Source organism: Pezoporus occidentalis, unplaced genomic scaffold (genome assembly GCF_034315485.1).
Source record: "Pezoporus occidentalis ecotype Australia unplaced genomic scaffold, CSIRO_AGI_Poc_V1 ctg86, whole genome shotgun sequence".
Lineage (NCBI taxonomy): Eukaryota > Metazoa > Chordata > Aves > Psittaciformes > Psittacidae > Pezoporus > Pezoporus occidentalis.
In genome coordinates, this window is record NW_026916220.1 from 4,187,996 (window position 1) to 4,202,139 (window position 14,144).

At 42.0% G+C, this 14,144-nt stretch overlaps 1 protein-coding gene across 1 annotated transcript in view; it reads left to right on the top strand.

Annotated features, from left to right (window-relative positions):
* The first annotated feature begins 301 nt into the window (after positions 1-301).
* The window catches only part of BDP1 (B double prime 1, subunit of RNA polymerase III transcription initiation factor IIIB), a 49,751-nt gene continuing 35,908 nt past the window's right edge, over positions 302-14,144 (top strand). Inside the window, exons 1-10 of the mRNA XM_062604473.1 lie at positions 302-550; positions 6,432-6,978; positions 7,557-7,660; positions 8,739-8,798; positions 9,204-9,347; positions 10,200-10,333; positions 10,914-11,008; positions 11,595-11,649; positions 12,044-12,187; positions 13,810-14,076. Coding sequence (XP_062460457.1) covers positions 327-550; positions 6,432-6,978; positions 7,557-7,660; positions 8,739-8,798; positions 9,204-9,347; positions 10,200-10,333; positions 10,914-11,008; positions 11,595-11,649; positions 12,044-12,187; positions 13,810-14,076 — 1,774 coding nt within the window. The 5' untranslated portion in view covers positions 302-326. The remainder of the gene's footprint in view (positions 551-6,431; positions 6,979-7,556; positions 7,661-8,738; positions 8,799-9,203; positions 9,348-10,199; positions 10,334-10,913; positions 11,009-11,594; positions 11,650-12,043; positions 12,188-13,809; positions 14,077-14,144) is intronic.

Below are 14,144 nucleotides of genomic sequence, written 5' to 3' on the forward strand. Positions count from 1 at the left end.
GCACCGCCCAAGTCCTCCCACTGAAAAACCCTTTCCAGCCGCAAGAACCCGCCTTGCTCGTTTCAAAGGGGGCACAGTGGGCACAACTAACGCCTGGAAAGCGGCTCACCAGGCGTTTCTAACAGGAAACTCGGCTCCGTACAGCACCACCGCGCCCTCTCCCCGCCGGCTCCCTACGCGGCCCCGCCCCTCCGCTTCCTGCCGCCGCGCGATGATGACGCTGTGTACTCGCCGAGCGCGAGGCGGGTGGTATGCCGTGAGGCGGCGGAGCTCGCGGCGCTACCGAGCCGCGCGGCGCTGACGCCGTCGTCTTCACCGCCACCGCCATGTTCCGCCGGGCCCGGCTCAATGTGCGGCCCAACGTGCGGCCCGGGGTCAGGAGCGCCGTCAGCTCCGCTAGCAGCAGCGCCGCTGTCAGCGCCGCGAGCAGCACTGCCGGCAGCGCGGCGGACACGGAGCTTCATGCCTCGGGCTCCCCGGCAGCTACCGGATCAGAGTCTGCGGTGGAAGCCGTGGCCGAGCCCCCGCCGGCCGCGCCGCGGGTTGAGAGGTGAGTGCCACCGAGGCCCGCGGTAGCTCGGGGATGGGGTTGGGCCATACACGCTGTGCGATTCCTCGGCGGGTTTGGTCTAGGTCGCTGCCACAGCCCGTCTGTGGATCCCCGGGAGCGGGACGGGTCGGGGGAGGACCCTGCCCCGGTGCCCTTGGGATGTAGCGGTGACTGTCTCTCCGGTAACGCTCGTTGTCGCGACTTACCGTCTCCGCGTAACACCTGCTTTGTTTTGGTGGTGTCCCCCCTTGAAAACTCCTGAAATAGAGGTGCAGCTCTGCGCTCTATTTGGTGCCTGGTGACTGCAATCGGACAACTTCTGGGTGTCTGACGCATTTGCAACCTAAGCAAAATCTGCGTTTCTTACTGCAGTTCCACTGCAGGTGTTTGAAACAATATGTAAGTTAAGACTGCAAAGGAGGGGACTAGTGTGTTCCAGTACTCATTTTTAATGGCAGTGTAGTAGCTGGGAGCTCCAGTTTGTTGTGTACAGCAAAAAAAAAAAAAAAAGCATTCCATAACTGAATGACTTTGATTTTGCGTCCTTACAGCGCTGTTTTGCTTTCACTTCTTCATGCATTAGCAAGGGAGAACTATCTGCCTTTTCCTCTTTGGTTTATTTTTTTAAGTGCTTTTTATTGCAGTTAAAGTGCATGGTAAAGTTGATCCTAGGCTCAGTCAGTCCTTCAGGACTGCCCTGTTGGGGGCTAACCCCCTAAAGGCCCACACACTGCTGCTTGCTTGCTGGGATAGGCAGTACAGACCAGTTCCTCAGGACATTTCCCCAGTTTGGTAACTGCTTTCCAGAATAACCTTCTCGCTTTTATCTAGCTGGTTTTGCATTCTGCATGAATACCTCTATTATTTTGGTTGAAAGTCATCCTGAATGGTATAATACAAGGTCATCTTACAGTCTTCTGTGACTAAAAATTCTGGTGTCAGACTAACTAGCATGGCATATCTTTAGTAGACACATGCTGCCTTTAATTCAACTTGTATTTTACATCTTTTATACTTAAATACATTTTACATCTTTTATGCTTAAACTTGTGCTATAAGGATGTATAGGGATATTTTTCTTTCAGTTTTTATTTATAAAATTTATGTGTTGCAGAAATCAGGTTACTGGAGCTTTTGTTATTTGATACTTTTTTTTTTAAATGAAGTTATAATTGTTATTTTTCAGTTGCGTGGTACTGTTGCTGATTCAGCAGATTTATTAAAGATTTGTATGTTTCAGTGTAAATTACTTGTAAGTTCCAAAACTAGACATCAGTGCTGTTCTGAGAGGGAGAATATTCTAAGGGATCTGTTCACATGGGTTAAAAAGTAGACCTTTGCCATATAAGTAACAGGCTTGCAGGATATTTTAATAAATGTGGAAAGTATCTAGGTGTACATCCACTTGTTTTGAAGAAAAAGTGGAGCAGTTATAAAAAACTTAAGACAGTTTGTGTTGAAAGTTGTTCATACTGAACATAGAGCTAAACTTGCTGAGGGATGTTCTGTGCACTAAAAATGTATATGAGCTCACGGTGTAGGACAGATTGATTCAGCCATTTAAGAGAGGCTGTTAAACACAACATCATCTGCAGCATTTGTCTGAATAGTAGACGGTAGCTGGAGAGGGAAGTTTCTCTCTGGGTTTATGTTCTTCTATGCCTTCCAAGGCATTTTCTTGTGACTCTCCTTGATGATAGCTAAGTGAACCATGGGTGTGGTTGTCCTTAGGTACAAGGCTTAGTTCCAATGTAAAATTAAAACAACTCTTTGTGACTCAATTATGATTCTCTGCTGCCTTACTGTAAGCAACGGCCAGAGAGCCAAACACGGCAGGAGTCTACAGACTGCACACTGTAGTGGTTGGCAGTTGTGCTTGCACTTTGAAAATGATTTCTGCATAAGGGATGGAAAAATATTTAAGAAAGCTTTCCAGGAAAGCTGAACCTTTTTGCCCCTAAAATGCTATTTCTGATGTAGTTACGCATAACCAGCAGCGTAGCAAAGCTCGGCGGCTCGCGGGGGGCGGTGCCAGGAGGGACGGCACCAGCCCTAACTGGTTAAAAACCCGCCCCAGGGGGCGTGGTGCGGCAGTTCGCGCGGGCAAGGGAGGGGGCTGGTGAGCCGTCGCCTTATGCCCAGAGCCCGGTCCGGGAGCTCTGCTCTGGCTGCCCCGGCGGTGGCCAGCGTAGGCGCCCAGGCAGAGCCGATGAGAGGGGAGGCTGCAGTGCAGAGCTCGGGGTGTAGAGAGTGCCTGCACGGGTCTGGTGAGGGGAGGGTGCACAACGGGCAGGGCTGCGCTCGGTGCTCCCCGGTGGAGGTCCTCCTGCAGCAGGGGCTGAGCTGCGGGATGCTGTCAATAGGCTGAGAGATGTCAGGGTAGCTGAGTGGAAGCAGGAATGCTTGCTCCCGGCCCAAACGGTGCAGGGGCCTCAAGCGTCCACTGTAGCTCATGAAGGAAAGAAGGAGTCCACTAACCCAGGAAGCTGGGAAACAGCAACAAAAGAAACCAACAGAAAAAAAGGAGGAAGAGGACAATTAAAAGCAAGGGGCTTCCTCCTAAATCTGATGTCCCCACCCAGAACCGCTTCGCAATTCTGCAGGGGGGTAATGAGGAAACGCACAACATGAACAACTGGCTGATGCACTGGTAAAGATGATCTCTAATGGTGCCGCTACGAAAAAGCGGTGGGTCGTAGTTATAGGGGACTCTACTTTGAAATGCACAGAGGCACCCATCTGTCGGCCCTCCCCAGTCTCAAGGGAGGTGTGTTGCCTGCCATGGGCTTGGATCAGGGATGTTGCGGAGAGGCTGCCTCTGCTAGTAAGTCCCACTATTACCCACTTCTAGTGATCCATGTGGGTGCTAGTGATATAGGTAACAGTAGCCTGGAGAGCATAAAGAAGGACTACAGAGCCCTGGGGGAGGTGGTTAGGGGCTCTGGAGCTCAGATTGTCTTTTCATCAATTCTCCAGGATAAAGGGGAAGACCTTAAAAAGGCTAGGAGGATTGGCCAGGTTAATAAATGCTTAGAACAGTGGTGCCATAGTCAGGGGTTTGGGTATTTAGAACACAGGACTCACTTTGAGAGCCCAGGTCTACTGGAGGCTGGTGGAGCTGGTCAATGAAGGGGAAGAGCAGTTTTGGTAGGAGGCTTGCCAGGCTGATCAATAAAGCTTTAAACTAGATGTGTTGAGGGAGGGGGGCATCATTCCATCCCAACACACCCAGTCAGTTGCCAGCACCTATAAGAAATTCTTGGAGCAGTGCAGAGATATTCCAGCCAATGAGCAGGCTTCATTTGGAGCTCGGCTCAGATGCCTCTAAACAAACACCCGTAGCATGGGGAACAAACAAGAGGAATTAGAGTTGTGTGCATGTCTTCAGGGGTGTGATATCATAGGTGTCACAGAACCATGGTGGTATGGCTCCTATGACTGGAGTGTTGGAATGGAAGGTTACAGGCTCTTTAGAAAAGACAGGCCCTGCAGACAGAGGGGGAGTTGCCCTTTATGTTAGGGATAGGCTGGAGAGTATGGAACTCTGTCTGGGGACAGGTGATCAGTTAACAGAGAGTTTGTGGGTCAGGGTTAAAGGGAGGACAGTGATGGGGGACAGACTAGGGATGTTAAGGAAAACAGGAAGGGATTCTATAGGTACATAGCAAATAAAAGACAGACTAGGATCAATGCAGGCCCCCTCCGGAATCTATCAGGAGAACTGGCTACCCTGGATTTGGAGAAGGCTGAGGTTCTCAATGACTTCTTTGCCTCAGTCTTCAGTGGCAAATGATCTGACCACACCACCCAAATCCTGGAAGGCAGACGCAGGGACTGTGAGAATGAAGACCTTGGGCCCACTGTAGAAGATGATCTGGTTTGAGACTATCTTAAGAACTTGCCCATGCACAAGTCCATGGAACTTGATGAAATCCATCTGTGGGTCCTGAAGGAGCTGGCAAATGAAGTTGCTAAGCCATTGTCCATCATATTTGAAAAATCATGGTTGTCAGGTGAAGTTCCCAATGACTGGAAAAAGGGAAATATAACCCCATTTTCAAGAAGGGGAAAATGGATGACCTGGGGAACTGCAGACCAGTCAAGTCTCACCTCTGTGTCTGGCAAAATCTTGGAGCAGGTTCTCCTGGAAGGCATCCTAAGGCAAATGAAAAACAACGAGGTGGTTGGCCTTCTGTAATGGGGCTACAGAACTGATGGACAGGGGTAGAGCAGTTGATGTCATCTACCTGGACTTGTGCAAAGAATTTGACACTGTCCCACACGATATCCTTGTCTCTGAATTGGAGAGGCATCAATTTGATAGCTGGACCACTTGGTGGATAAAGACCTGGCTGGATGGCCACACACAGAGTTGTGGTCAATGGCTCAATGTCCAACTGGAGACCAGTAATGAGTGGTGTCCCTCAGGAATTGGTTTTGGGACCGCTCTTGTTTAACATCTTTGCTGGTGACACGGGCAGTGGGATTGAGTACGCCCTTGGCAAGTTTGCCGATGACACCAAGCTGTGTGGTTCGGTTGATACGCTGGAGGGAAGGAATGCCATCCAGAGGGACCTTGACACGCTTGTGAGGTGGGCTGATGCCAACCTCATGAAGTTTAACCATGCCAAGTGCAAGGTCCTACACCTGGGTCAGAGCAATCCCAGGCACAGCTACAGGTTGGGCAGAGAAGAGATTCAGAGCAGCCCTGCAGAGAAGGACTTGGGGGTGTTGGTCAATGAGAAACTTCACATGAGCCAAGTTTCAGTGTGCACTCGCAGCCCAGAAAGCCAGCCAGTATCCTGGGCTGCATCAAAAGGAGCATGACCAGCAGGTCGAAGGAGGTGATCCTGGCCCCCCTACTCTGCTCTTGTGAGACCTCACTTGGAGTATTGTGTGCAGTTGTGGTGTCCTCAACATGAAAAGGACATGGAACTGTTGGAACAAGTCCAGAGAAGGGCCATGAGGATGATCAAGGGGACTGGAGCTCCTCCCGTATGAAGATAGGCTGAGAAAGTTGGGGCTGTTCAGCCTGGAGAAGAGAAGGCTGCTTGGAGCCCTCATAGCAGCCTTTGAGTATCTGAAGGGGGCCTGTAGGGATGCTGGGGAGGGACTCTTTGTTCGGGACTGTAGTGATAGGACAAGGGGTAACGGGTTCAAACGTAAACAGGGGAAGTTTAGATTGGAAATAAGGAGGAAGTTGTTTACTGTGAGGGTGGTGAGGCACTGGAGTGGGTTGTCCAAGGAAGCTGTGAATGCTCCATCCCTGATGGTGTTCAGGGCTAGGTTGGAGAGAGCCTTGGTTGACATGGTCGGGGGTGACATGTCCATGCCCAAGAGAAGGGGGTTGGAGCTTGATGATCTTAAGGTCCTTTCCAATCCTAACTATTCTATGATTCTGTGACTGGTGAAGGTTTGTTGGGTTTTTTTTGCATTCACAGTTTACGTGTCATGTCCTTACAAATGTATAAGAGGAACGTTCAGATAGATAGTTGTAAAAAACATCAAATTACTTGTGTATATCTTTATTGGATTATTCTTAGTATGTACTGTGATGTTTGGCATTCTCAGCTGAGAGTAGACAGCATTTCAAAAAGCAGGCTGGGGGGTATAGGAACATGTGAGTTTAGCATTACTAGGCAACTAGCTTGTAACAGTAACATTAATAACTAGTATTAGAAAATAATATACCAGTTCTTGTAGCCAGCAAGTTTATGAGGAATTACTAGCTACAGGCTGGTTCTAGTGTTGTGGCTTCTATGTAACTGTTTTTCTCTCTAGCACTACATTCATACTGATTGGTGCATAAACATATGCTGAAAGTATGAGTTATGAATCTGTCACTGTAAAGTATTTCAGAATACTCCTTTAAATTTTTCAGTGATGACAAGGCTGATAGATCGAATGGTGCTGGAGAAGCTAGTAAACCTGCAGAGATGCATGTGCAGAGAAGAAGACGTATTTCCACCGTGCCCAATCTGAAACCTAGAGCTGGACCTTCATCTGCTCAGCGTTTAGCATCGAAACCACTGGGGCAGGCATCACAGGCTCCTGAAGGCAGTGCTTCATTTCAGAAAGATTCCTCTCCGTCAGAAGAGAGTAATATTGAAAGCTCTTCAGAGTCCCTTATGCTGCCCGAAAAGAAAATACCTGTACCACAAGTGCCACAGAATTCCCCACTAAATAAATCAGCAAATGAAGAGCAAACTGTAGATGTAACTGCTCAAAAAAGTGATGATACCTTGCAGAAGAATGTACCGTCCCCACTCAAGGAGAGACCAACACAGGAAAGATCAGGAACACAGGAGAAGTTACGTGCGAAACCTGCTCGTTTAAAAGAGAAACGAGTATGTTCTGACCGTGAAAGGGTCCTCAAAGCTCAGAAGTTAAGAGAAATGCTTAAAGAAGAGCTGAAGAAAGAGCGGATGGTAGGCCTCTGTGTTCAGTAGTGCTCATCTGTGAAGGGCAAATGTGTGATGCACCTAACATATGTTATCTCTTTGCAGAGGCGTTTTCTGATACTCATTAGTTGCATACTGCTAATAGTCTGTGTTCTTACAGGTGTATGTAGTCTGTTTATAAGCAGTAGTAGAACTGTATTCACTCATAATACGGGAATTATATATATCTTTTGATTAGCCCCATAAGCCTTTTTCGCATGAGACCTGCAGTTCTAAGTTTTACAGTTGGTAATACAATTGGAAAACATGATTTAAAAGCTGGGTATTTGGGGTTCCTCATATCTTTTCAACTCGATTTTTGACCAAAGTTTGTAATTTTTAACAACTTTTCACTTGTGCCAAGTATTAAATTTCTCTTGAGAGGGTAAGTTACTTAAGTCAGAGGTGTTCTCTCTGACTTTTAAGATAACGTTGGAGGGAGGGGAGGAACAACAAACCTCCTTGAATGGGGTGCTCTGTAAATAAATAAAAATATTCATTTGTAAAACAGAAAAGTACTTTCAGTGTGAATTTAAGGGCATTTTTATCTTGTTATGTGGAAACAGTTGAAACAGAAGCCTCCAATAATTGAGGGGCGTTCTCCACCAGATCGTTCTAAAATGACCATGAGAGACTTGATATACTATCTGCCAGAAAACAATCCTATGAAGTAAGTATGACCATTTTCTGTTTCCTTAGGTTAAATGATTTTTCTTTTTTCTACCAATTTAATATGAAATTGAGAATTCTTAAATCTGGAGTATTAGGTGCAGTATTGTAACAAAAGCTTTTAGACATTTGCACACATACTTGGTCTTCACACAAAAATAAGAATGGAGATTAGCATAGTTATTGAAATATGAAAACATGAACCTGTCTCCAGTGTTGATTTATCTCTGCAAATGCAGAATAACAGAAATATTTTTGTGGGTTTTTGTTTGGGGTTATTTTTGTGTTTTGTTGGTTTTTGGTTGGTTGTTTTTTTTTGTTTTGTTTTATTTTATTAGCTACTGTTAAACTTTTAGTTATGGCTCTAAGGGATGTTATGACTGCCTGCCCAATCTAGTGGACTGCAGGAAGCTAAGCATTTCTCCATTCCAGGTGATGAAGTGCAAAATGCACATAAGACCCCTGAGGTCTTTCCATTCCAGCTGGATGGATATAGCTGCTACTGTTCCCTTTGCAGGTTTTGCTAGTAGCAAGGCTGAGTGAGAATCCAGAAGTGCATATACACAGGGAATACGAATATAGCTGGCTTGCACAGACTGTCACAGGCAGAGCAGGGCCTTTTTGCTGTGTCTACCAAAAAAAGTCACATAAACACAAATACAGCTATCTAAGTCCTTTCAGTAGCAGATCAGTTTTCTGGTATTGTCACCACCTATTTCTTAATGTTTACATGCTTCTGTATTATCACTTCCCTTGTTTTATGGGGTTTGTTTGTTTGTTTGTTTTAGACTTAAGAATCCTTAAGCAGGTAATGAACCAGATGCTCTCACATTCTCTGTACCTTTACAGTGGGTTACATCTTGAAATATCTTTTTTTTGTCCTTGCTTATACAAAAAAAAAAAAAAACACAAAATTCATTCAGCAGTGGTGGTTTTCAATTAGACCTAAGTCTAGATGTGGTACAAAGAATTGAAAAAAACCTTTGTGTGTCTTTGTGTATTACCTAATAAAGCAGATTTTGTGGAATGAAGCAGAAATCTATCTGTACAAACATCTCTACCTTTTTATAAAATTCTAGGTCTTCAGTGGCAGAAGAAAATAGAACAGAAAAAAGCTCTGCACAAAGTCAAATGAAAGAGTAAGTTGGTGATGGAAATAGTCATAATCAAAAAATTTTCTGATGTTAAACCCCATGTTTCTGTGGTGATAGTAAGGGTGTTTTTTTTTGTGAGGGGTTTCTTTTTTGTTTTCTGGGGTTTGGTTGGGTTTTTTTTACTGTTTCAATATCACAGCCCATATTTATAAGAAATTGCAGTTTGGGAGGGGAGGGTGGTTAAAGAGCATTTTGCTTTCAGTATTGTGGCTTTGGATTTGTCCATTTTACAGTAGAATAAAAGCAGATTCTAGAGTTCATGTACTCACTAACTTCCTGATGGCTTGAATTTCTGGGTGGCTCATTAAAGTGTTAAATGTCTGGCATACAGAGCAGCAATTCAAAATACTAACAAAACTAATATTTTTGCTTCATCTATTAAAATTTTAGACAGGAAGAGAAAAGTACTGCTGATCATGAAGATGAGGAGGAGGATGATGAAATAGAGAATGGGGAGGAGAGTCAGGATGGTTCACTTCTAGTTCCTCGTGTGAAAGTAGCAGAAGATGGTTCAATTATTCTGGATGAAGAAAGGTAACAAATTCTGTGCCTGATTCATGCACAATATACAGTACATTGCTGCTTAGTTTGTGAATAGAGAACAGTTACTTTGGATGGGGAAAAATGCTGAGAGCTGATCTCTCCTAGCTTAGGAAGCAGTACAAACATGTGACAAAATATGAGCTGTAGTTGTGCAGACTTTCTCTATGAAAACTGTTTTTTGGAGAAGGAGATGGAGCGTAAGATGTCATATTTTGTTATAGTGAACAAATACTGAATATTCGTCAAACTTCTGAATGCCTTCTTTTTAGTTAACTTTCTTTTTTTTTCTCACAGTATGTGTGTCTGCTTACTATTATTTGGCTGTCAGTATGACTTGCTCCAGCTTTGCATCTTGCATGTTGCTGCTTTATATATTTATATAGAGATTTATTAATCTGTTTTCAGTAATTTAGCTTAGAATATGGCTTTTTTTTTTTAAGTAATGATTATCAGATTATTGAGTTCCCCAAATGTATTATTAGCATGAGATGTAGCCCAAGGATAGAGCAGTCCTGGTAAAAAAATTCGAACGTATTTGAAAAGGATATGGGGAGGGTCTTGTGGTTTTGCAAATTTTCTTGAATGTTAAAAAGACAGCATTTTTCTTTTATTTAAGTTAATTATGCCTGTCTATACTGTAGCTTACAAAAATCATATTTATGTGTACAGGCTGGGCTAGGATAATGATTTTTTGCTGCATTGTCTCATTAAATGCATGTTAATGTAATTATTAAACCTGATTACACAGTACAAACACTGGCTTGTGGCTGGCCTGTAAACATCTACTATGTGTCTTGTTAGCATTGTTTTCAGATAAATCTCTGTGTGTGTTTGCTTTTCCAGTTTAACTGTAGAAGTTCTAAGAACAAAAGGTCCATGTGTTGTTGAAGAAAATGACCCCATCTTTGAACGTGGTTCTACAACTACATATTCTAGCTTCAGGAGAAGTTGTTACACAAAACCATGGTCAAATAAAGGTGAGCGTATTTTGGTTTCCAAGTTTTGAGTCTGCAAAAAAATCTTATTTTTCCATCTATGCTTTGTACTCAGCAATTGTTATTTCTAGTGGAGTAAATGAATCTGTTTGCGTGACGTAGTCTCAACCCTACAAATGCTTAGAATAAGCAGAGCTCTGACGCTTCCTGTGAAAACTGGCCTTTTTAAAAAAAAAAAACAATGCCTTGTGACATGAAGGCTGTCTCTGATTTCCTTCTGTCGTGGATGTTTAGACACTGTGGAAATCCAGTCTGCCTTATCAGAAGTGTAATTTCAGATTTTGGATTCTCTTTTCATGTTCTGCAGTTTTATAACAGATTAGATAGTTCTTTTTGTTAAAAGGCCAGTCAGCAATGTTATTAGATACATTATTAGAAGTACTTAGGTGAAATAATACACATATTCCAGCTGAGCTGAACTTGCAGCAACAGTAGATATCCTTAAAGTTACCAACCTGGTTGCATTAAGTTTGGTGATTTTATTTTGGGTAGCCAGAAGGATGGTTAACTAAATAGTTAAGTGTGTGAATCTTCTTTCTTTTTTTTTCCCCCCTCACTCCAGAAACAGACATGTTCTTTTTAGCAATCAGTATGGTAGGAACAGACTTCTCCTTGATTGGAAGGCTGTTCCCTCATAGAGACAGAGCAGAAATTAAGGTAAAAATTAAAGCACTCAATAAAGCAAGTAAATGTTTGTTTTTGCTTTTTTCTCATTTGTTATTCCTATGCTTCCTCTATTAGTATTGATAATTTTGATGTTAAGTTGGATCTGTAGCAATGCTTTCATCAATACCTGTTCCCAAGAGGTATTAAGTATCTGAAACATTAATATGCTGAGCTGAATTCCAGTCAATATTCAGTGAATCTAGCGTACCTAGACACAGTTTGTCTCTATTTTCTTTTAATTGAAGAATGCTAATAAACATAATTGGATGTTTGGTGAGGGTTGTCTGTGTGGCCTCTTTCATGGTATCCAGCTGGGAAAATCTTTGATATTTCAGACCCTGCTTAGATGTGAAGTAAGAACAAAAATGTTGAAAATAATAATAAAAAAATGACTGGTGTTACCTATTGGTGACAGATTTTAAATGTAAAATTAATTACAAACTTGTATTCTGTGAGTGTGCTTGTAAATTTAACAATTCTAGTTGGTAGGAAATTTGTTGCATTGAAAGCTTATCTTGATCTGCCATTTTGTACAATATAATGTTACTAAAAAGGACAGTTATACCTTTGCTTTTAGAACAAATTCAAACGTGAGGAAAAAGCTAATGGATGGAGGATAGACAAAGCTTTCAGTAAGTAAAGTAAATGTACCCCACCCTACAATGAGTCATTAAATTGTAGTGTTTTTTTCATACATAAGTCCTAGAGCAGCATGTTAATACATTATTTGACATTATAGCACGATTTGTGTATTGTATCATCACTTCTTCAGTTTTCTAAACTACTAAGTACTGTAACCTTATTACTATTTGTTTTCAAAACCAAGCTATCATAATCCATATATATGTCAACTCTAGACCCTGCTCAAGTGATACAGAAATTATTTTAAGAAAGAATTTTGTTTAAATTTATATAACCTTTGCTGTTTAGCATCGTAACATATACCACTGATTATTTTACAAAGCAGAAACTTGGAAAAATTATCAACTTTGAAATATTTTTTGTTTGTTTCCTTTAATCTTATAGAAGAGAAGCGGCCTTTTGACTTGGAATTCTTTGCCCAGTTGCTTGAGAAGGTCTTAGCAGATGAGGAAAAGAGGAAGCATAAGACTGTTAAAAGCCAGAAGGCAAGGGAGAAGAAGCCTCCAAGGCCTCGAAAGAAGCCAGAAGGTACATCAAAAGAATGCTTAAGATAGCATTCACAGAGCAGTGGTCAGTAATTTGTTGCCAGCAGGGGAAAAATCACACGGGGAATCTTTCTGTACCCTGTTGCAGAGAGGGCAAGAGGATCCTGGCTACATAGAGAAACTTTTTCAGATGTAGTTTATTGATGTGTGAGATGATGATGACTGGTAGCAGCCTGTTTCCTGAGATGAGTTTTTTCTCTGGACAGGCATTTGAGACTACCCTGAAATCAATTCTCTTCCACAGTCTGAAGCACTGATATTCTAAACAGGATATTCTAATTTAACAGTTGATAAGTGTCTTCATGAGTTGCTAGCAAATTCACTTCTAGAATCCTTGGGCTTAAACTGTATTTGGCAAGCTCTTTTGTGACTTTTAATTTAATTTTTTCTTACTTTTTAAGCTCTCTTCTTTTAGTGGTTCTGTTTCTCCTTTAATTATAGTTTGACTCCCTGAGTCTGAATGGTGTGATTCTTTTCAAGAAGTCTTGTAAGAGTTGTCTTGGTTTTCTGGTCTGTTCAAAATAAAGGGTAAAGATTTTGTTTAGTTACTGTTGATCACCATATAGTGTTGTATTACCTCAGTACTTTCTAAGGGATCTTTCAGAGATGTGCCTAAATTAGAAACAGTTACAGTGACACCATTTCATAAATTCCCTGCTAATTCTGTGAGGTTGTTCATTTGTTTGTTCCACAAGGACCCATTTTCTTCGTAAGTGGTATTGTGGAACAAACAAGTGAGCAACGTTTTTAAAGGGGATGCTAGCTAGGAAGCTACATTGCTTTTTAAGTGTTAACATTGACATAGTTGCTGCTTTTCTTGATTTCAGATTTGATTAAGTAAAATATTCCACCTATTAGGATTTAGAGCCACATACAGAATCCTGTTTGTAGACTTCAGTGGTAGATTAAAAGTACTTTATGTGTAAAGGAATGTGAGTATGCCTTTCTACTTCTCTTGCATTTTAGATTTTTTAATTACAGGGGAAATGGTTTGTGTAAGAATAGGGAAAGGTTCTTGGTGGTTGATGTTCTGCATAAATATAAGATGAAGACAAAATATCCTGAAAAGGAGAGAGAGGAGAAATTTAGAAAGTTGTTAAACCCAGAAGAAAATTTGTGACTTATTAACTAGAAAATAATATATCTTTCTTATATAAATAAGAAATTATTAACTACTATACATTTATTGATTAAAAATTTAAATGATTAAAATTGCTTTTTCATGGCATACTTTCTGCAGCTATCATCACTTCTTTCTGAAGAGACACAGTTCTTTTCAGGAATAGCAGTACCTGCTTTTTGTGGTGTCTGTGCAACTTGCTAAAAAGGATAGGAACAAAAACATTTACTAAATTGGCTTTATATCTTATATTGACTACCCTGGTGAAGTGTTGTCCCATGTGCAGAATGTGTTTAGTGTTGCAGTTAATCTATGCTGAAGCTTTTCTGGTAAGTCGGTGACTGGCTTCTTATGGTCCTGCTCATTTTCCTGGCAGTATATGTGCAGTGTTGTATGAATTAACAAGATGTTGCTAGTGGAAATATCTTTGCTAGTTAGGTTGCATAATACTTCACCAGTATTAAACAGGAACTATTTTGTCTCAGGAGCAAAAGCTGCCAGCACAGAAGCTGCTGCTGATCAAGATGGTTCTCATGAAGCCAGAATTTCTGATGCTGTGGTGGCTGAGAAAGAAAATGAGGAATCTTTGGGCATTTCTGAACAGGCAGAAGAACAGGTTGCATTAGAGCCAGTGTTAGCAAAAAAGAAGAGGAAGAAGAAGAAAAAAGATGATCTTGAACAGGAAGGGGAGAATCTTCCAGAAGAAATGGCTGTCCCTCCAAAAATTGCTGAAGGGAAGTCCTCTAAGAAAAGTAAGAGGCAAAAATGCTCACTTTCAAATATTCAAATACAAATTTTACATAAAAACATTGCAAACTTA